Here is a 23,155-nt window from a genome sequence, read left to right as displayed (position 1 = left end):
CAGACCTTCTGTTGGCACAGGACAGGAACCATCCCCGAAGACAACTCATCAGACATGAAAGGGACTGGTCAGCGGGTGGGAGAGAGACGCTGATGAAGAGTAAGCTAATTATATCAGGTGGACACTTGAGATTGTGTTGGCAACTCTTGTCTGGAGGGGGGATGGGAGGATAGAGAGAGAGGGAAGCTGGCAAAATTGTCAAGAAAGGAGAGACTGAAAGGGCTGACTCAAGAGGGGGAGAGCAAGTGGGAGTAGGGAGTGAGATGTATGTAAACTTATATGTGACAGACTGATTGGATTTGTAAACGTTCACTTGAAGCTTAATAAAAGTTATAAAAAAAAAAAAAAGTGGGCGTGAAATAATCCACAAGTTGGAAACCTTGGACAAAGGCTAAGGAGGTCCTCCCGCCAGACGCCTCAGGATTAGGTTATCGAGCAAGCTGGCGCCGGTGCGAGCTCTGGATCACGCACCGCCAAAGGATTCGCAGCTCCGCGCTTCCCAGGCTCCAAAGAAACGCCGGAGCGGGCTACCAGCTCGGCCTGGCCGGGTCCCGCCGCGGCCTTTAAAGGCCCACCACGTGGCCGCTGCGCCAGCCCGGGTCCGGAGGCGGAGCCCCCGCGGCGCCTGCGCACTGCCTAACGGGTGGGGTGGGGGGATCCGGGGTTCCGAGAAAAGGCGCCGGGTGAGGAAAGGAAGATAGCGCTGGGTGGGCGGCCATGGGAGGAGCCGGCTCCATATGCAAATCACAGCGCCGCGCGAGGACTAGAGGCGTGGCTTGCGATTCCGAGCCGGGTCCGCCTTTCGAATCGCGAGGGGCGGGCCCTACAACCCTCGGCCTCTTTCCGCGAGTCCCTGACGTCGCGGACGTCCCGTTTAAAAGCGGCCGCGCAGGCGCAGTGAGCCGAAATGCGAACTTAGACTGTTACACAACTGCTGGGGTCTGCTCTCGCCGCCTGCCCGGCAGTCAGTCAGCTTCGTTGCCGCTGTCGCCGCCTCAGCGGTTCCGGGAGTCTCAGGCCCGCCGCTGTCGCTGCTTATCCGCGCCTCTGGGAGCCTCCGGGAGCTTCCGCGAGCCCCCCGTCTGTCAGCACAGCCGGTCCTGACCGCCTGCGTCTCCTCCGCACCCCTCGCCGCCTGCCGCGCTCGCCGCTCCGGCCGACATGAGTGGGGACCATCTCCACAACGATTCCCAGGTACGGCCCGGCCCGAGCCTCGCGGCCCCCAGACGCCGCCTGGCCCTCCCGCGACCCCCGGCACAGGCCCCGACACGGCTCGGCCGCTTTGACAGGCCGGAGTCCCCGGCGAGGGGCCGCCTGCCGGGGGAGATTGGCTGGCTAGGCCGCGGGTGGAAGCCGTGAAGTTACAGTTCAGGGGGGATGGCTGCCCTCGTAGGCCGTTCCCGGGGCCCCATCGTCCCGGGCGGCACGGGGGGCTAAGCCCCCGGCCGCGCGCGTTCGCCGCCCGGAGTGGGGGGATCAACTTGCCTGTCGTTTCATATTTCCTCCTTTTCTTTCTCCAGATCGAAGCGGATTTCCGATTGAATGGTGAGTGTGCCCCAGCCCCTCGACCCTGCCCCGACCCTGGGCCCCCAGCTGCCGGCCGGCTACCCCGCGCCCGGCCCGAGCCGGGCAGAGGACAGACATGGCGTCCCAGAGACTAAGTCCCGGCTCCGAGCTCACCGGCCCCATTGTTCCCATCGGGCCGCCTCTGGACCCCCTTTCCAGGGACCCAAGCCCCCCCAGATCGCGGGCCTCCGAAGAGGGGGTAACGGAGACCCCGTATCGCCCGTCGCCCGGCGTCGGGGAGCTTCTCCGGGCCCGGATTCCTCCCGGGAAAGTCGCCTTGTCGACGGTCGGGACTTAGTCTCTGCGCCATTTTCTTTTTCTCTCTCCTCTCCTTTCTGTGCCTGTGTCTCTTTCTCTCCCTCCCTCGGCTCCTTCCTTGGGCTGCCCAGAAAGAGCTTTCTGCAGAGCAAAGCCTTATAAATCACAGACCCCACTAGGGAAGGAAGGGTGGGAGATGGAATTATTATTATTTTTTTCCAGTTAGAACTTTATTTTGGTGTTCCCTTTCTGCGGCTTGTTTGTTCCCTTTCTGTTTCCAGAATGAAAGATTCCCTTCGCAACTGTTGATTTTTTTTTTTTTTTCGGTAAGATGTTTATGATAGGAATTATGGCGCTGAAACTAACGCTGCTCTTTGTGGAATTCTTCATATTTCAAGATTTTGTTTGTTGTAAAGGTAGTAGTAGCTCCCTTCAAAAAGTTTGCAAGTTCTCTCTAGGCCACCCAGTGTAAATGTTGGACTCTGGCATGTTGATTTTTTGAAAAAATTAGAGCATTCGGGTCTGGAACTTTTCACTGTGACTGAGGTTCCTAAGGCAGTTTTTCCTAGAAATGTAGTTTAGTGTACTTGTTATGAGGAAAGGTTACTGAGCATCTCATCTGGACCTGGTGTATGGGCCTTTTCATTTGGACTGTGGGGAAGGAAAAGATTTTATTTATCGGAAGAAAAAGTGGCCAGCACCTACCCCTGCTTCTTGTTCATTTTTCAGAACCCACTGGTTTCCAGATACCAAGAGCCAGCTTGCTTTTCCCAGACTTTCATGTTTTTGAACTCTTTGCAGCCAAATTAAGACATTTATTTTTCAAGTATTTCTTCAGTTACCCAGCGTAGATTCTCCAATAAAAAAGCTCACCCTTGCAGGCATTCCAACAATCCTTTCGAAGGAGAAGATAGTATTCCTTTGTAGTGTGCTGGGAATTCCCACTGATTCTGATGGTACATAATCCTGCTTAGTTGAGTTTGGGTTCCGGGAACCTCTCCAATGGGAGAAGCTGATGAAGAGGTTTTCTGATGTTGTAATAAGCAGTGCAGTCCATCATGTCAGCCTGCTCTTCTGAGAGCAGTCTTACGTTCAGAATTTGAAGCAGAGCATCCAGCAAGAGATGGCACTCCACTAGGAGAGAATCCAGTTGAAGTGTAGCATTTCTTGAGCATCTGATATGTGCTAAGCCCTGTGCTTAGTGTTAGAGCTGAACCTTCTTCCACCACAACACTACTCTTGCCTTCACATAATTCATATAATTCAGTCTATTGGAGGAGACATAAATAGTTAATTATAAGGTAGGTGCTGGGGCATATTTACACTCAAAAGGTGTTGGGAGCATAGGGGACTTAATTTTGTCAGGGGGTGGGGAAATTTTGGAGGAGGTGATGTCTGAGCTGGGTCTTGTGCGAGACTAGGTCCTGAGAGAATTGTCAGTGGTTGGAGTGTTTCTTAACTACCCGTTTAGCCAACCTGTCAGGTTTTTAAAAGAGGGAGGAGATAGGGCCCCTGCAGTCCAGACAGTCCCAAGGCATGTTTCTTTGGGATGTGGGAGCAAAGAAAGAATGTGGCAGGTGAGGATGTAGGAAGTCCTTTTGACCTCCCGTGGAGAAAGGTAGCATTTTAATAAATTAATAAAGTACGCTTGTGACTTTTCAGGCGGGGCTGAGTAGGTAGTGTATTTAGTAATGAAAAACAGCCAGCCCTTTATCCTCATGAGTAAGTGAACCTCCATAGTTCTTAACCTAAATTCTACGAAGGAACTATTGAATATGTAGAGCATTAGTGGGCTGGAAAGGTTTTTGATCCTTACTGCCGTTTTTATAGAGAATGGAATGAACTGGCCATGTAGACTTTCGGAAAGCATATGTACACATGTAATAGCAGTAATAGCTAATATTTATTGAACAGTTACTATCTGTCAGATACAATTCTCAGCTCTTTCCATGCATTATCTGGTTTAATCCTTGGAAGAATCTTTATGAGTTAGGTACTATTTACCTACATATTATAGATGAGGAAGGTGAGGCTTAGGTATGTTTACTAGCTTGCCCAAGGGCAGCAAGTTGTGAACTCCAAAGCCCGTGAGTTTAGCCACTGTACTGTAGAACTGGTTCTAGTATGAAGAAATTAAAAGCTGCACATCTTTACTTAAAGGGGTCTAAAAGAAAAAAAGGGAAGGATTTGGTACTTTGTCATTTGCTTATTTTTTAGCTAAATGTGTTCCTTCAAGAGAAGAAACACTTTCACTGTCTTTACTTTCTCCTCAGAAGAATGTTATTCCTGGAGTAATTATCTTTTTGAATATTATCTAGAAGAAAGATGTGTTAGTAACTGTGTGCATGCTCTATCAAGTTGTATACTGGTAACTAGTGATTGATTTATTTAACTATGATAAGACAGTTTCTAAAAAAAAAATCAATGTTTAATTGTGTTCAGACATGTCATTATTGATTTTTGTATTAAGAGGAGTTTGCTTAAGCATGATTTTGAGTGGGCGTAGCCCGTATTACAGGTTAAATGTGCAAGTTCATGTATTAAAATCAAACATCCTTTATCTTGCCTGCCCTCAGCCCCTTAAGTCTAAGAGACTTGTTTTTCCTTTGGAGCCTATACTTTACAATAGTATGTAGTTAGTTGCAGTTAATATGGAATTTAGAACATTCTGGCCCATACTCAACTGCTGGGAAAATCTGCTTTTTGTGAAATATATTTGTAATACTGAGAGTGAGCTGGGAATTTCAGGAGCAGAGCTGTAACTTCTCTCTTACCTAGATGAAAAGACTTCCTTTGTAAGTGTTGGTAGCACTAACTGTAGTGGGTCTAAAGGCACGATTACAATAAGTATAGGCTGCTTGGTGTATCTGTAGAGTTGGTAGTGGTAACATCAGGCTGGGTGTTAGTGATCCTTTTGTTGTTTCCAGGACTTGAAGTTGGGGAGCTCCCTGCCCCCCAGCACTGCTCATCAGTAATATGTTGATTCACTGGTATGAGTGAATCCTTCACTTCCTCAGTGATTATTCCAGGAAGTGTTACTGGTTCATGGTTTGACATCTTGTGTTGGTTCTAGTTAGCTTGATGGATTTAAATTCGATGAGTGGACTAAGTATGAATTGTTTCTGATGCTAACAGGTAGTTGTACTTTTGTGCTGTTGGGCACAGGTTGAGGGTGGGAAGGCTGATGATGTGATTTGAAAATTCCTATCATATTTTTAAAACTGAAGAGCGATGGCACCTCCCGAAGAAATGTGGCACATCTTCAGACCCAGTCCAGAAACATTTAAGCGTTCGGCTTCACTGTTGTCTTTTCCTTCCACTGCAGCCAGATTCCTTGGGGCACCTTTTCAGGATTAGTGAGCTGCTGTAGAATATATTATACTTTGCAGTGAAACACGATTACCTGTCAATACGTGCTTTTTAGATGACTAGCAGATCTCAAAGTTCTCTCAGATCTCACAAACAAATTTTAGACTAAGATCTTCTGGTAAAACCAAGTCCAGGAGTTACTCCAAAGGAATCAGAAGTACCTCGTGGTCTGAAAGGTGAAAACTAGATATTACTGTCACCAACTCCTAATTTTCTTTGGTCAGTGGGTAAGGTAAAATGGAAAATAGGAACCCAGGGTCAGTACCCTAATCTCATTTTAACCAATAGTAGCGGGGAGGAGGGGAGGTTGAGTCTGACTTTTTTTCCTCACTGTCAGCGTAAAAATGGGGAATTGTATTTGAAAGAGAGATTCATTAATTTGCCCTGGGGCATAGTAAATTAGTACCCGTCTATATGAGTGCCAGGGTTTATTTTAACTAACATTTTAAAGCTTATATTCCAAAATTGGGCTGTGGTATTAACTGACAGTTTTTGTTTGTTTTCAATGGGGTGGGAGGGGAGGGTGATGCATAAAAATGTCTGACTTTTGAGCCTGTAAATGTGTTAGAAAAACTTTATACATGTTACATATCACTTACAATAATGGTTCTCTGCTGCCGCTAATAGGATGCGAAATTATTTTGTACTTTCTGGGTGTTTTTAATTTTTGGAGCCTTCAGATGATACTGACGTGTGAGTGCGTATGTATTTTACAGATGTTTAATAACTTTTGCCATACGTACAGTCAGTAAAGTTCAAATTCCCTTTGATAAATGAATTTACATGTAATTATTTTCTTTTGAATGTGGCTATAGGAATGCTTCAAAGGAGTATTTGGCGGGGTGGGGGGGGGCCCTGAAAGAAATAAGGAACAGTAAAGTATAGTCAATTTGTTGCATTTGGAGGTAGACAAGAGTCACTTTAGTGAATTTTCTGTGTCCTGTGATTTAGATTATTTGACTGTCCCTTTATTATTTTGAAACCATTAGTTTTGCATAATAAGGGCATTTGGGCAAACGGAATTTGATTTCTTAAGGTGAAAGGTTTAGGATGGGCCAAGTTCCAGGCTTGCCCCTGAAGAAGTGGGGTATTGTGTTAAAAGAAAGCTTTCAGATTGTATTTAAACTTGAAGTAGTAATATTTGGAACAAGTGTTTTCTCCCTGTTTCCTTGCCTTGTAAATTTGCAGTTAGAGAAGCAGTTTTCCGTCCTCATGGCTCCAAGCCAGTAACTGTAGTAGGAAATCTAAAATAGAGGCTGTTGGCATGGAAAAATTAGCATTTTGCTGGCCCTTTCTCCTCCCCCGCTTGGTCTGAGTAGGTGCAGGCGGTGTGCCCGCTGTTGATAGCCTAGGCTAGGGCCTCGGTACCGTGGAGAAGGAGGGCTGGCAAGGTGGCCAGCAGCTTGATGAGGTGGGAAAAGCTTATATATAGCTGAATATCTGTTAGATATTAATGGTATTTTTGATAGTGTTCTAGGAAATGGATGTTTGCTGAAATGATTTCACAGCAACTACATGTTGTTGAACATAATTTTTATTCTATGTGTTTAATATCTTAAATACTTTTCAAACTCACAGAGGTGACATTGCTGATATCTGGGGTATACTGAAGATTGTAATATCATCAAGCAAGGCCATCCATATCAAAGCGTATATTCAGTGTCTTTATCTGTATCTGAGTATCATTTATGTGTCCAAATTTTAATAAAGGAAGAAACTCCAGGGGGAGATAGGCAACTTTAGTTGTAATTTCTTTTTGGTAGTTATTTATTTTTGATTGTTCTCCTAAGTTTTCAGATCCTTTCACTTATTTCCCTGCTACCTTTACCTTTATGTATTGTACTTGAGAATTTTTCTGAAATGTGTGTGAGTCAGAATGGACTTGACAGCACACAACAACAATATAGTTAATATTTTTATTTACGTCTCCTTTCTGCTCCTCCCTATCAGATTTGTGGTGGGGCTGTGTCATTACCAGTTCTTTAGTGCCCTCTCTGAGCCTTTGAAGCTAGCTTTTTTTGTTTTTGTGGATTTAAGGAAGTAAAGAACTCAGTTCCTTAGCACTCCTGAGATACACCTAGATGAACTCCAACAAAAGGTATAAAAGCAGTCAGCAATATTGTAGACTTTAGTTCTCCTGTCTTTGTTGTTGTCCATGATGTCGAGAACAAATTTAACAGATTCCTGGGTATTCTGACATTTTCCTGTATTTTAAAAACAAACCAGCCAACCTTTGTTCCCACGTACTTTTTTTTTTTTTTTCCTTTGCACAACTTAACAAAGATAGATGCCGAGGACGTTTTCTGGGGAGACATTTTGGCTGTTTGGAATTTACAAAGAAAAGGTTTTATGTTGGAAGTTAGGTGTGTACTAGAATAATGCACCATTTTGTCACTTAGTAAAAGTCCAGATTTATAAAGTTCCGTGGGCTTATTACTGGTTGGACTGAAGACTGATCCAGCGGGCTTCAGGATCCAGGTCATGTTCACTTGCGTATCTCGTTGGCTAAGACCCCTTGTTTCACCCAGCTCCTATAAAGGATCTCCTTCATTTCATAGTCAGCTGAGCCCTTGCTCAGCAACAGAAGGGGAAGTGGGAGGAAGGGAACTAATTTTGAGTGCTTACTAGACACTCCATTTTTATACATATTAAATCTCAATTTAATGGGGATAGTACGGATTGCAGAGGCTTATGGGAGAACTAGAAACTAGGAAAGGAAAACTTTTCTTCTTTTTGCCCCTTCCCACTTCCCCTTTTTGGTAGCATACTGCCCTGGTCCAGAGACTGAAACCCTACTCAAGCTGTAATTGGTAAACTTCTAACACAGATGTTACAGTCTGCCCTCAATTTTTTTTTACAGATAGCCTGGACCCCTTGTACTTGGAATGTTACGTCTTCAGCAGATGCTTTGGTATTAGAGCTGGCACCAGCCTGACATTGAAGGGTATAGGTGGTGACAAGGGAAGCTGTGGGGAGAGATACTAGGCTTTTGAGCAGCTGCAGTAAAATAGAAAATTGGAATAAAAATCAGAATAACCTAGATAAGTCCCTGTTAACAATGAAACCTGGCCTGGGCACTTGAATCTTGTTTTGTCGTCTATAAACGAGGATAATATTTCTATGCAGCACAAGCTGTCAAAGATTAAATGTGTATATGAAAATGCCTCTCTGTCCACACGCTTTCAGATTTAAACTTTGGTCAGCTAGCTTCTACTCTGAAACCGAACTTTAGTTTGTTGTGTTTGAGGTAACAATGTGGGTGACTCTGTCCCTCTGTGGTATTCCCTGTTAACATTTTAAATCTTCATGAAAATTACACAGCAAAGAGTTGGTTAACGAAGTGCATAGCCTACACTGATCTCTTCCAGTTATAAAGCAATTGCTTATTCTATGTGTTTAATTAATATTGGTATTAAAAGGTGGTATAACTGTTTCTAGGTTTGGACTAAGTAAGAGCCAAATGTGTATATTTCCTGCTTTTCCAAAAACAAGTCTAAGACAAATTGATCATTGAACTTCCAGCGATGGAGAAGAAAGCCTCAGAAATGATGGAATTCTGTTGATGTGGCTAATTTCTCAGCCATTTAATAGAACTGTGGATTTTTTGTTGTTGTCGAAGATATCCAGAGCCTTACCTTTTAGATGCATTTAGTAAGTGAAATACTGAGATCATTATTTGTGATTTTTTTTAAATCATGAAACTCAATATGTTTTAGGCCCATATATTTTTTTCAAAGACCATCCCCCCTTTTTAATTGAAAAGACTCAGAACAAATCTGAGATACCTTAATTTTCCACTTATTCAAATGGTTGCTTAAAGGGAGCAACACAACTCCTGTAAAGTAATAATTCTTGGGAACAAGAACACCTTAAATGACGTTTCACTGTGAGAATTTAGTCGCAAACTCCTTGCTAACAGTTGTGTATGAGTATAGGCATTTGGAAATTATATGAACAAAATTTGTATAGTCAGTAGGAGTTAAATAACAGCTCATAATTCTCACTAATACCAAATAGTCTTGAACTTGTTATTTTGGAAGTGCTACTTTTTACTTAAAGGAAATAAAGCAAAATCCTTTAGGGTTATATTCACCAATGTCCAATAGATTAAGCCTAACGGCTCTTATTAGAGACCTTATACCATTGATCAAAAGGACCACCATAGAAGCATCACGACAGAAGTTGTGGTTGTGTGCTGTCCAGTCAGCTCCAACTCAGAGCACTTGTAACAGAGCAGAACTGCCCCATAGGGTTTCCTAGACCGTGATCTTTATGGAAGCAGATCACCAGATCTTTTCTTCTGGGGAACGGAGGAACTCGCTGCTGGGTTTAAATTGCTGATCTGTTGGTTAGGAGGCCAGTGCTTAATCATTGCCCTACTAGGGCTCCTTGCAACAAGAATAGACTTCAAAATTAATATTCAATTAAAGGTGGGCGAGAGAAAATAATTTTGTAGAATAAAAATTACAGAATAGGGTCTTCTACTTTTTCAAAGTCTTCAAGAATAAATGTCACAGGAGAATGTGGTTCTTAAAGTATATGAAAAAAAAACTGGGGAGATGAATATTAATACTGCATGGCTTTATCACCCTCAGTATATAAGGAGAACATCCACAGAGGTTTGGATTTTAAAATCTTCAACGCGTGGACCTCTTTCTCATACCAGTTTTCTTTGGTGTAGAATGTGAATGAAGTCAAGGGTGGGGGTGGTCCTTCCCCTACGCCAAAATCAGGCAACCATGATATAGTGGGAAGGACAGAGACTTTGAGTCAAGTGAATTAGAATTTGAGTTCATCTTCTCTTCAATAGCTAGGTCTTTGAACAAGTTAATCTCAGAGCCTTAGTTCTTCATCTGTAGAGTAGGTATAATACTTAACCATACAAGATTAAAGAGCATGTGAGGATTACTTTATGAAAGATGAAGCTTAGAATAAAATTTTAGTTCCTTGCCAATGCTAAAAAAAAATAAATCAACCAAAGAAAAACAAGCATCTTTTTCAGAAATTGCTTTATTAGTCTTTTATTCAAAGGGGGCATCTTTAATATCTTTAAATTTGAGTATATGTCTACTGTGAGATTTTTACCTAAGATGAGGGTTGTGCAGGGGGGATCACTAGAGAGGCTTGAATATGATCCCTTTGCTGTGAATCTGAGACAGGTTGGCTCAGGAGGGTACTGACTTGCTTTGGCTTTATGACAACTTCACTCACTTAGTGAAAAGCACCTAATGTGTACAAACCGCTTTGTTTCTCATAAATTTATTTACAGTTTAAAAGTAATTTTTCCCCTTTGCCCTTGGGATAGTGTGGTATTTAGAAACTTATTTTGGAAGCTAAAAAATTTGTGTTAAATTATAAAACCGAAAATTTAGGTTGCTACGTTCATGTATTCAGACATTGAAATGTGAAATGTAACTACTAGACACAGGTGAACAAGACAAAACTCTTACGGATCTCAGGGTGAATGCGTTGAAGTCAGTAAGTTGTAGGTAGGTACACTTCCTCTTTTGAGGTTCCCGATTTTTTACTGGACCTCAGTATAATGGCTCCTGTCATACCAGGGTGAATGGGGATGGGAGGTACTTTCTGACAGTTAACGTTTCACTATCAGTGAAAGAAGGTGACATCTCCATTTGTTCAAAATCAAGGTTTTTTTTTTTTCTCCCCATTAAAGAAATTAGAAACCTAGAAACTTAGATTTCTAAAGATGTCCACGTACTAATTTTATAACTGTTCTAGACAATAGTTTTTTAGGTTATCAAATATGCCTGTTAAACCTTTTCACTTGTAATAGAAGAAACTGTTTAAAGTTGAATTCTGTATACTTATTTCCTAGTATCTTTTTGTGTCAGACAGCTGTGTTGCATGAATTGTAGAAAAGTAGTTTCCAAGTTTCTCTGAACAGGTAGATTGTCAGGATGACTAGAAATGCTCACATTCTCTACGACAGTTCCTGTGACAGTAGCTTAATTCGAGTATAGGTTTAAAATAATTTAAATCCTTGAACTGAATTGCCTGGAATAAAGAATATGTAACTATTAGTACCTCTTTGAAGTGTCTTGATGTGGGTCATACACTAAAGCTGTTAAACTCCTCAGGGGAAGATGCAGAGTGCATAGCGGTATTACTTAACAGTGACTTGAATACTAGAAAAGTGATAGAAACTAAGTGTTAGACTTTCTGTGCCTTATTCTTACAGTCTGGGCTTTTTTACGGAAATGGATGCAGTGTCAGTGACTCTTGGCTATTTAATCAGAAATAAGAAATCAGAAACAAGATCCTCAAAGGAAATTGAACAAACTTCAGCATCTATTTCTTAACTTTTCATGGTTCCAGTTAGCCAGGAAAGGAAACTAAAGGAATGAGGAGGAACACACATTAGTTAGTCCCTGTAACTGCTGGCCTTTGAGACCTGATTTCCTAATAGAAAGCCCTCCAAGGCCAGGAACCCAAGTTCTTTGAGAAGTCTTCCAGTCTAGCAGTCCAAAAGTCAAGGGCCAGATGGGTTAGGGACAGCACAAGTTCAGGTAATGGTAGCTTGATCATAATCATTTTGGTTTTTTCCATAAAAAAATGGGCATCTTCTCCATTCTTCAGAACTTTATGGCCCATTATTGATGTTAGCACCACCCTGATCTCAGAATGTCAAAAAAGTTGTCTATCAGCAAAAGCATACTGGTTTTCTCTGTGAAGAAATATTCTATTTGGGCAAGCAAGAAGCTCAAGTTTTTCTCCCCTGTAGTTCTGAAAATACTGTAAAACTTTTTTCCGTCCTTGGAGAACTCTTTTTTTTTTTTGTACAGCCATGAGCCACACAACATCTATCGGGCAGCGTCTGACTGCATTTACGTCTGTGGACCCGTAAGGTTACAGTAGAGTTCAGAAATCCCAGTTGAAGAACGAGATGTAGCAGACGTATCTAACGTCAGTTAGTCAAATGTTTGTCTTGTTATGTAGTGTACCATCTTATGCATAAAAGACATGAAATGCTTCCAGATACACTAAAACATCTTTAACATAATACAGTAATAATAATAATGTTTTGATGCATGTCACAAAGTAGCACCTGTTTGTTATTATGAACTATTGTTTGCACCTTGAATTTTTAATATAATAGGCTTTACGGGGGTTGGTTCTTAACTACGGGTTGTAGGTAAGTCGGGCGTTCCTAACCCAGGGATTGCCTATATAGGATATGGTGTTTGTACAATGTCCAAATCACATAATGTCCTCTTTCATAGAATATATCCTGGACATTAAGTGACGCATGACTGTAGTTGTGGAGAATATGTACAGCAAACATACACCAGTTCAACTATTTCTCCATGTACTATTCAGTGACACAGATTACAATCTTTGAGTTGTGCAACCGTTTTCACCTTCCTTTTCCAAGTTGTTCATCTCCATTAACAAGCTTCCTGCCCCCTAAGATTCTTATCTGTTCTTTTGAGTTGCTGTTAATCATTTTGATCCCATGTAGATAGTCCCTAAAAGAGCACAATGCTCAAGGCAGACATTTTTTACTAGTTAAATTAGTATTAGCCATCATACCAATTTTCTTTGTTTGGTTTTTAAGACTTCAGGGAATGTGTTTGATTTAAGGTTTAAAGACTCTCAGGGCAATAGTTTAAGGGGTTTATCCAACTTCCATGGCTCCAGAAAGTCTGGAGTCCATGAAAATGTGAAATTCTGTTTGCATTTTCCCTCTTTTGATCAGGATTTTTCTGTGGAATCTTTGATCAAAATGTGTGGTAATGGTAGCCAGGTACCATCCAGTTCTTCTGGTCTCATGGCAAAGGAGGCACTTGTTAATGGAGGCAATTAGCCACACATTCCATTTCTTCCTCCTATTCCTGACTCCTCCTTATGTTGCTCCAAGCAAATAGAGACCATTTGTGCCTTGGGTGGCCTCTTGCAAGCTTTTAAGACCCCAGATGCTATGCAACAAAATAGGAGGTAGAACAAAAGCACAAAATATGTTAGGACAATTAACTGAGATGTCCCGTGAAACCATGACCCTAAACCTCCAAACCAAGGAACCAAATCCCAGGAGGTTTTTTTGGTTGTACATGAGCAGCCTTAGCAGCTACTCTCTTCGTTGTTGTTGTAAATATATCTGTCATACAATTTTGCCAATTCAGCTTTTTACAGGTGTATAACTTATTGACAGCAATTACAGTAATTGGCTCTGCAACCCTACCCTTAATGCAGTTTTTCTGTCACCATTAACTCCCACCCCCACTCCTGGTTACCACTAATAAACTTTGGTCTATACATTTTTCTTATTTTTTAGTATGTATTTGTCATTTTGTGGTTGACTTATTTCACTCAATGTAATGTCTTCAAGCTCCATTCATATTATATAGCATGTATCAAGACTTCTTACCTCCTACTGGCTGAGTAGTATTGCCTTGTACGTATGTACCACGTTTTGTTTATCCATTCATCTATTGATGGCCATTTAGGTTGTTTCCACCTTTTGGCTTTTATGCATAGTGCTGCAGTGAACATTGGTGTACAAGTCTGAGTCTGCTTTCAAGTTTTTGTAAGAGTGTAATTGCTGGGTCATATGGTAGTTCTATTTTTAGTTTTTTGAGGAACTGCCACACTCTTCTCCACATCTGTGCCATTTTGCATTCCCACTAGCAATGGATAAGGGTTCCAGTTTCCCCATGTCTTTGCCAGCATTCCTTATTTTCTGTTTTTTTTTTTTTAATCTTAGCCATCCTAGTGGGAGTGAAATGGTATCTCAGTGTGGTTTCGATTTAAATCTCTGATGGCTAATGATGTTGAACATCTTTTAATGTGTTTGGTGGCCTCAAGATACGTCCTCTTTGGTGAAATGCCTATTCAGGTCCTTCACCCATTTACTACTCTAAGACTGGAGCGAATCTAGAATTTTGGTCTCAGACACTGTGGTGAGCTAAAATTTTTAGAGGCATAGTTTAAAGTTGTAGTACAGTATGATGAATTGTGGCCATAAATGACTGGAAACAAAAAGTACTTGTAGAAGACTAGCAGAATGTCAACTAAAACCTATACTGACTGCACAAAGGTAGGTGCTACTGTGCAAAAGTGATAATCATGCTAAGTACATTTATTGAAAATTTGATTTTTAAGACCTACAGCAAACCCCATCCTTATTTCCCAGAAATAAAGTTCAGTGTGCATTCTTCCCCCACACCTCTAAGATCATGTTATTTCCTGCACATTTACCCTGGAATGTTTTTTAATCATTAAGAATTGGTAAGGTTTAGATAGGTAGGTATACCTAACACTTCTCCATTTTACTGCTTATTTTTAGGAAGGTGCTAAGTATTGTGAACTCCTTGAGAGCTAGAAACATCCCAGAGCCTCGTAGTAGAGAGATACTCAGTTTCCTTTCCAGTGAAGCTTGTCCATAGTCACTGCCTAAACCCAAGCCAGAATTATTCACTTTTCTCTGGCTTCCACTGAACCTTTGATTCTCTCTTGCAATTTTTCATTCTATTCTCTAGAAATTTGTATGTTTTGCTTACTTATTAGGAAGTGGCCAAGGACACTATCTTATCCTACGTGGTCAGTGCTTTCAACAAATGTTTAAGTTGGGAAATGAGAGCTCTTTTGTCCCTTAATTCAACAGCTAGTTGAAGATGAAGTGGGAAACATTGAGTTTTTCACTAGTTTTCATTCAGTTGTCCTCAGACTAATACATACAAGGCTCACCAGGAGGTGCTTGGTAAAAGGCATAGTCATAATCTCACTGCTAGAAGTTGATTCTGTAGTGAAGGGTACTGAGAAATTGCATTTTTAATATACCCTTAACAGTCCCAAATGATTCCGATAAATGCAGGTGACCATAAAATCACCTTTGGAGAAAGAAACTGGTCTTTATGGACTTGATTATCTTACTTGGCTTCATTTGATTAAAGTGTCCTGTTGGTCAAGCTAGTCTGTGGGTGGTGCAAGCAGATAAACACTTGCCTAGTAACTGAAAAGTTGGTGGTTCGAACCCATCCAGTGTTGCCTCAGAAGAAAGGTCTGGCGATCTTCCAAAAGGTCCAGCCTCGAAAACCCTGTGGAGTGCAGTTCTATCTTTCAACGCATGGGGTCACCGTAAGTTGGAATTGACTCAAGGGCAACTTGTTTTTTTTATTGATTGAGCTACTGAGCTTACAGGATTTTTTTAAAGGAGCAGAACACAGTGTTTTTCAGTGTTTATAAAAGTTTGATAATTGATTATTGAAATAGCTGAGTAGTTAACTACCTTTGCTGCTGTTTTATCTTCTGTTTCATCAGAATCCTAGTACTTTTTCCTACTTCCATATTTAACAAGCCTTTTAATCCCAGTGCCATCTTTTAGGATTGGGTGACTAAGCAGAGCACAGAGTGAGTGTTGTCATGCTAATATTTCTAGTGAGGTTAAGGCAGGGCTTCAGAAGGTAAGTTAGGGATATTAGCATAGCTTAGTGGATCCAGACTATGGAGGTCATTACCTTTAGATTAAGTTAACTGGGATCTGTAGCTACCAAAGGCACTAGCTGAAATGGCAGTGTTGAACAGAGTACTGGTTGCCATGTAGTCTCCTGATCAGCAGCATCAGCAGCATTTGAGAATTTGTTGGAAATTTAAATTCTTGAGCCTCATCCAGACGTACTGACTCAAACTCTGGGTGTGAGGGCTCAGCCGTCTGGGTTTTAACAAGTCCACCAGGTGATCTGATGCATACTAAAGTTTCAGAACTACTAGAATAGAGCAGGATTTGAAGTTCAGCTTCATTTTTTTCCTCACCTAATGAAAGACAGTAGACACAGTCTACCTGCTCACCAATGAAAAAATATAGACTTTAGAGGTGGATAAACTTTGGCTCAACTCTTGTTAGCTGTGTGGCTTTGAACAAGTCACAACTCTGGTCCTACTTTTCTTATCTGTAAAGTTAGGAATAACAAAAAAACAAAACAAAACCCAGTGCCGTTGAGTCAATTCCGACTCATAGCGACCCTATAGGACAGAGTAGAACTGCCTCATAGAGTTTCCAAGGAGCCCCTGGCAGATTTGAACTGCCAACCTGTTGGTTAGCAGCCATAACACTTCCACCAGCAGTTCCATAAAGTAGGAATAGCTACTTCGTAATTGTGAGGATTAAGTACAATCTATATAAAAGCTCCTGGTAGCACCGATACTACTATATCTCCAAAGTCAAATAACTGACAAGAATGAGATTAAGTTGACTAATTAAAATAAAGTTTCTGGTGAAGTTCTATAGTCCTGACATTTATAGGAAACCTAAAACTAGTTTTGTAGTAATTTAGCCTCTTAGTAGTGTTTCTTGTTCTTTCATAAGACCCATGGGTAGGGTTCAGTACTTGTTCAGCACTTGTATTTCTTTTTATCTGTGAAGCTGAAGTAATTCATAATGTGTGTGTGTGGGGGGGTGGTCCTTTGGAACATAAAAGTCTTTAAGGAGCCAGTTACATGATTATCACCAGAAAGCCTTCTTCTATTTGTAAAAAATATATTGTATACGATGTAAAATAAAATATATATTACATATATATAATATATTTTTATATATTACATAAAAACCAAGAAAACCAAACCTGCTGCCGCCGAGTCGATTATGACTCATAGCGATCCTATAGGACAGGGTAGAACTATCTCATAGAGTTTCCAAGGAGCACCTGGTAGATTCGAACTCCTGACCTTTTGGTTAGTAGCCTTAGCACTTAACCACAATGCCACCAGGATTTCCATATATATATATATATGTATATGTATAAACCCATAAAACCCATTGCTGTTGAGTCAACTCTGACTCATAGCGACACCATAAGACAGAGTAGAACTACTTCATAAAGTTTCCAAGGAGCGCCTGGTGGATTCAAACTGCCGACCTCTTGGTTAACAGCTGTAGCACTTAATCACTGGGCACTAGGGTTTCCGTATATATGCATATGTATATATGTTATAATTAGTTTGGTAGGTGGTGTTACAGGCTGACTCTTACTACAGCTAGTCTCCCAGAGAATGGCCATGCTTGTGAAGCACAGTCCAGTCATACTGTAGACAGAGAAGGCCCTTGGTGGAGTTGGTAATAGGATACATGAAACAACCCATTTGATACCTTTATGGCCAGACAAGGGGTAGACATAGGGGCATTCTGAGGCCCGTGCCCACTGGGAACAAAAGCAGCTCGGGCTGAGCTGTGGATTTCTGGACAGGAAATTTGTGTTTTCACTACTTCCCAGACATTAGGGGCTTACTGAATAGAAGCAAAGGAGGACAAGCCTGCAGGAACGGGCCTGCCCTAATTGAGCTGGCCTGAGCAAGGTACATTTTCAGGTTAAACAAGTCCATTTTCCCTTTTAAGTTCTCCCTCCTGGAAAAGGAAAAGCATTTTCAGTGCAAGAGTGTCCTTGTGAAAACATGACTCACTGCAGAGGAGTACGTGAAATGCAAGTGCCCATCTTAAGGGTCCTGTACTGGTTAATTACTTTCGGACATAAGAGTAAAAAATTCCATATTTACGTCTTGTGATTGAAGAATAAAGAGAAATTTCTCATTTTATCTCAGCTACTATTAGGGTAGGTAGGTCATGTCCATTTTGCACTTGATGAAACAGGTTATCTTGCATTATAAACACCATTATTGCTCAGTATCCTTTAAAATGGTTGGTAGTAGTCCACAACCTCATTTGAAATTAGTTTTTAGCATGTTGCATAAAACAAAAAGTTAATTCACATTTGTTAAATTGTAATTAGTAGTAAGTGTATGGCTGACTATAAAGTGGTAGAGAATCTAAGATTATACAGACATGTAAAAAGCACCCAAGAGACTTAACTCACCCAACGCGCTGCTTATAGTAAAAAAGCAGACCAGAACTCAGCTTCTTCACCCGATTCGGGATCCTCTTCTCACTATCCCAGCATGCACATGAAGTATATTACAATAGACATACATTACTGCCAGTCTGATGAAACAAAATGGGATTGTAACCTTGGCCTCTATGAGGACCACTGATACATAGTGGACAAATAAGATCTCAGATAACAGCTTGAGTCAGTTGCTTAAAGACTAAGAACAGATTTGGGCTCTGTAGGTTTAGTGTCAAATTATGAGTTGTTTTAGGGTAGAAGAAGGAACTGGAATAAGAATGAAATAGCTGATATTTGAACATTAGTACTGTGTTGTGTTCCAGGCAATGTCTCAAGTATTCTGCACTCTTGCTTATCAATCATGAGGTAGTTAACATTAGTATTTCCACTTTACTATTGAAGAAAGTGAGGCTCAGGTGTTAACTGGCTCAAGGCTGTGTAATTGTAAGCACCAGAGCTGGGAGGCTCATCTAGGTCTCTCTCATGCCACAGCCTGAGTTCTTACATATGACACAAAACAAGGTAAAGGGGAGCTTGGATGACTCACTTGCCTCCTGGGAGTTCTAGGCAGCAGTGGAACTACCCATGTGGCATCAGATGAAGGGTTCTCATCTCTTAGAGGACTTGGCCTTCATTTATGATGGATCCGTAATAGACTAGTATCATTGGTGAGCTCTGCAGCACTTTAATGTGTAATTCTTCCCCTATTAAGGAAAGCTTGGCCTGCCTATGCAGCAGAGACTCCTTGATAGTTTATTTTGTAGCAGTTCAGCTTGGTTTGGAGCTGAATATTCCAGAAATCAGTAAAACCTCTATTTGAGTAGTCAAGAAAAGGGATCTTTTTGGTAAGGATTAACCAGAAACCCACTTATTTTAGAAGGATCCCTGAAGTCTGCTTATTTACCCAGGAATTTAATCAGAGGTGGTCACCATTGTTTGAACAAGCATGATGTTCTCATTTTAAAGAAAAAGTAACAAATTTAAATAGCTTGCTGTTTACAAGCAGAACTAGCAGTAGGCCCTGCATTGGGCTCCTCTTCAGCATTCTCATTCATGTGATTTGTCTCGTTTTGCCTAGTTTTGCCGAGCAGTGGTAGATTTTAACCACTTCCAAATCAAGGTGATTAATGATCATTCATAGGCTCTTTAAAGGAAGGAGGGAGGTGGGGGCTAGGCTTAGCCTGGATATCCTTTAGTAGAAGGCTTAATAGGAGTTGTAGTTATAGGGAATATTCTTCAGTTATACACTGAACTTGAGAAAGGGACATTTTGTTAGTTTCTAGTTACTATTGATTTGTGCAGAGTTCAGCAAACAATGCCTGCTTTTGTATGGCTCACAAGCTAAGAATGGTCTTTACATTTTTAAATGTAAATCAAAAGGAGAATAATATTTTGTAACATGAAAATTATAGAATTAAAATTCCAGTGTTCATAAAGTTTTATTGGAACATGGCCACACTCATTTGTTTACATATGATCCGTGCATGGCTGCCTGTTTTGCTACAGAGGCAGAATTGAGTACATGTGACACAATATGTGGCCCACAAAGGCTAAACTGTTTTACTACTTGTCCCTTTACAGATTAAATTTGCTAATCCTCTGGATTAATGAGCAAGTGCCAATTTGCTTACCTGACTGCATGGAGTTTGGGTATATCACAGGAAGCTCACAGGACTTTTTTCATGTTAGTTGGTAGCCTTTTTAGCTCTTGAAGGAATCTGTATAAGCCAAGTGTCAAGACTTTTCTGTGAGCTTGCAGCTTCATTAAGGCTTAAACTGTCTTTTTTTCAAGGCATTTTGTTTTCCCAGCCGAGTCCCACTGGCAGTACTCAGTTACCCATTGATGTACAAACAACAAGAAATTGTCTGTTCTACCCCACTCCCTGTCTTAAGTTAGGATGTCTGTGTTCACCCCTTATATAGCTTTTCCTTCTTCCTCTCAAATAGGGGTTGGAAGAGTAGCAGGTGAGAAAAACTTTAGTATTTTCAGCTGTGAACTTGGAAAAGAAAAATCCCCAGAGACTAACTCAGCACCTTTTGCCTGCCTTTTAAAGAAACAGACCCAGTTGAAGTAGGAACTGAAAATAGTAGCGTGTCCACTTTTACTGGTAGCTGGTATTTGCTGTTAATTGTTACTCAGAGGGCTTGGGGACAAAGCTAACAGTAAGGCAAGGGTTTTCAAAATTTGGCTCTGGACAGTCTGGATTATAGTCACCTGGAGTGCTTGTGTTAAAATAGGTCTGTCTGGAAATGAGTCCAGTGCTCATACACAGGAAAGTTTGAGAACTACTGCTCTCACACATTTTTATTACTATGTGGAGTAACCCACAGCCAGGGTTAGTCATTGTATTTTAATCTAAATTTTACTCTTTTACCAAAATCCACTTGGAACAAAACAATTCCTTATATATATATATATAGTTTTTATTGTGCTTTAAGTGAAGGTTTACAAGTCAAGTCAGTCTCTCACACAAAAACCCATATACACGTTGCTACACACTCCCAATTACTCTCCCCCTAATGAGACAGTCTGCTCTCTCCCTCCACTCTCTCTTTTCGTGTCCTTTTCGCCAGCTTCTAATACCTTCCACCCTCTCATCTCCCCTCCAGGCAGGAGGTGCCAACCTAGTCTCAAGTGTCCACCTGATCCAAGAAGCTCACTCCTCACCAGCATCCCTCTCCAACCCATTGTCCAGTCCAATCCATGTCTGAAGAGTTGGCTTCGGGAATGGTTCTTGTCCTGGGCCAACAGAAGGTCTGGGGGCCATGACCACTGGGGTCCTTCTAGTCTCAGTCAGACCATTAAGTCTGGTCTTATGAGAATTTGGGGTTTGCATCCCACTGCTCTCTTTCTCCCTCAGGGATTCTCTGTTGTGTTCCTGGAACAAAACTATTCTTAAAGGTAGTAGAATTCTTGTGGCTAGAAGTGTAAAAATTTAGAAAACTGAGACTCAGAGCAGAGAAAAAAATTACCTAAGACTCCACACCAGGATATTGCATTAAAGGACTCGGAGTTGTGCTCCAGAATGTCTTCCTACTATCAGAAAGTGGAATTGACTTTTTAAAATACCTCATTTAGTTCTTGGCATAATATTATGACAATGAACAGCTACTCTCTGGCTCTAATTGTGTCTTGAGTCTCCAGCTCAGAAGACCTTTCTGTAAGATAAAACTCTGGCTCTAGTAGTGTCTTGAGTCTCCAGCTCAGAAGACCTTTCTGTAAGATACACTTGGAAAAAAACAATTTGGTGGTCCTATTTATTACTTAAATCTGGATTCTTGTTTGTTAGTTTGCTTACTTTTTAAACAATTAATAGGAAGAAAGGAAGATGAACTTAGATTTAAGAAACATAATGGAAGGGTAGAATGGGAGAGAAGGTTGTAAAATAAGTTAAATTAGGGTGCATAGACAGGAAGGGGCTGAAAAGACAGATTAAGGTAATTGTAGTGTTGTAAAAGCATAATGCACTAACTTCCATGACAAGCCTCAGAAAGATGTTTGGCTACTAATCTCAGATAACTCCTGATGTCTGAGAACCAAGGTAGGTTTGCTTAAGTATTTTTAAATCAGTTTGTAGCATCTCTTCTGAACATACAGACACTTTGAAAAATGTATTGATACATTTAGAATTTGAAAATGCTGGGTTTCTGACTTAGAACAACTTTTAGTCTTTTAACGCAATGTATTTCTACATGCCTGCCCAGTATTGAATAGTGAGGAGAATGATGACACTTTGCAAAGTAATTGGCAACTTTAATTTGATTGAGCAACTTTGACCCTTTCTTTAGCCTAGCCTTCTTAACTTCTTACTAAGGTCTTTTCCAGTTGCAACATTAGAGTCAGATTCTGGAACTTCACTGGGGCAAGTCCAGGGAAATTTGGGTATAGTTATGGAGGCACTTTTTCCCCTCCCTCTTCAAAGTTACTCACTGGAAGAATTTGGACAGATATTACCTTTACTTCATGAGGGCAGGGACTCGGTTTTGTTTCCTGCTGTATTCCCACACCTAGAATATTACCTGACAGAGTTGGAACTAAGGAAATACTTGAATGAATGAATGAATGGACGTTGTGAATCCCAGCTTCCTTGAGAGAAGTATTTATACTTTGATCTGCCATCTTATTTTCTCAGCTGGAGATGGTTTTTGTCTTATTAGTTTGAGACTACCGGGCCCCTAATGGGACTCCATTAGTTTAAGTAATGAACAAGTCTGTCCACATCAAAAGGCCAAAATACACATTTGGGGAGAACAAAAGATAATTTGGACTTTGAGACTTGGAAATGCTGGACTAGTCTTTCTGTCATTCTTGAGGTTTTAAGGATTTTCTTTAGAGCTGACTCCTCCCAACATTTTTCTTTTAAATTTCACAGCTCTCCCATCCTAAAGAGCTTTTAGCTGCAAACAGCCTCTGTCCTGCTTACTTTGAAAGGCTATTTACTATACCTTGGAATTTTGAAAATTTTCTCAGTGAGAATCACTGTAAAATAATAAGGACTCTTCTATGGGCTACCAGGAAACCCTGGTGGTGTAGTGGTTAAGTGCCACAGCTGCTAACCAAAAGGTCAGCAGTTCCAATCCACCAGGCGCTCCTTGGAAACTCTGTGGGGCAGTCCTACTCTGTCATAGAGAGTCGCTATGAGTTGGACCTGACTCGACAGCAAAGGGTTTGGTTTTTGGTATGGGCTACAAATTAGAATCAGTCACCGTTAAGGTGAATCATCAGTTGGTTCTGTGGATTGAAACTGGACCAACATTGGTAAAGGCTGACTGTAGACAGGTGTGGGTGTGGAGGTGGTGGTGGTAAACTAAAACCAAACCCAAACCTGTGGCCATTAAGTAGATTGCAACTCATAGACCCTGTAACACAGAGTAGAACCATCCATAAGGTTTCCCAGGCTGTAAATTTTTACGGAACCAGACTGCCACATCTTTCTCCTGTGGAGAGGCTGGTGGGTTTGAACCACTGAAATTTCGGTTAGCAGCCGAACACTTTAACCTCCATGCCACCATGGCTCCTTGGTGGTGGTGGCGGTGTTATGTTGTTAGGTGCCTTTGCGTCTGTTCCAACTCAGAGTGACCCTATGTACAACATCGAAACACTGAAA

General features: G+C 41.2%; 1 protein-coding gene across 2 annotated transcripts in view; it reads left to right on the top strand.

Moving 5' to 3' along the window:
- Nucleotides 1–885: 885 nt before the first annotated feature.
- Nucleotides 886–23,155, top strand: part of TOP1 (DNA topoisomerase I) — a 90,811-nt gene continuing 68,541 nt past the window's right edge. Inside the window, exons 1-2 of one of the 2 annotated variants that reach the window (XM_049870136.1) lie at nucleotides 886–1,194; nucleotides 1,521–1,545. In XM_049870136.1, the coding sequence (XP_049726093.1) occupies nucleotides 1,162–1,194; nucleotides 1,521–1,545 (58 nt within the window). In that variant the 5' untranslated portion in view covers nucleotides 886–1,161. The remainder of the gene's footprint in view (nucleotides 1,195–1,520; nucleotides 1,546–23,155) is intronic. The other variant, XM_049870135.1, reaches the window with a different exon arrangement.

This window comes from Elephas maximus, chromosome 25 (genome assembly GCF_024166365.1).
Source record: "Elephas maximus indicus isolate mEleMax1 chromosome 25, mEleMax1 primary haplotype, whole genome shotgun sequence".
NCBI lineage: Eukaryota > Metazoa > Chordata > Mammalia > Proboscidea > Elephantidae > Elephas > Elephas maximus.
Note: the sequence above shows the minus strand (reverse complement) of the source record. Positions and strands in the feature narration are given on the sequence as shown.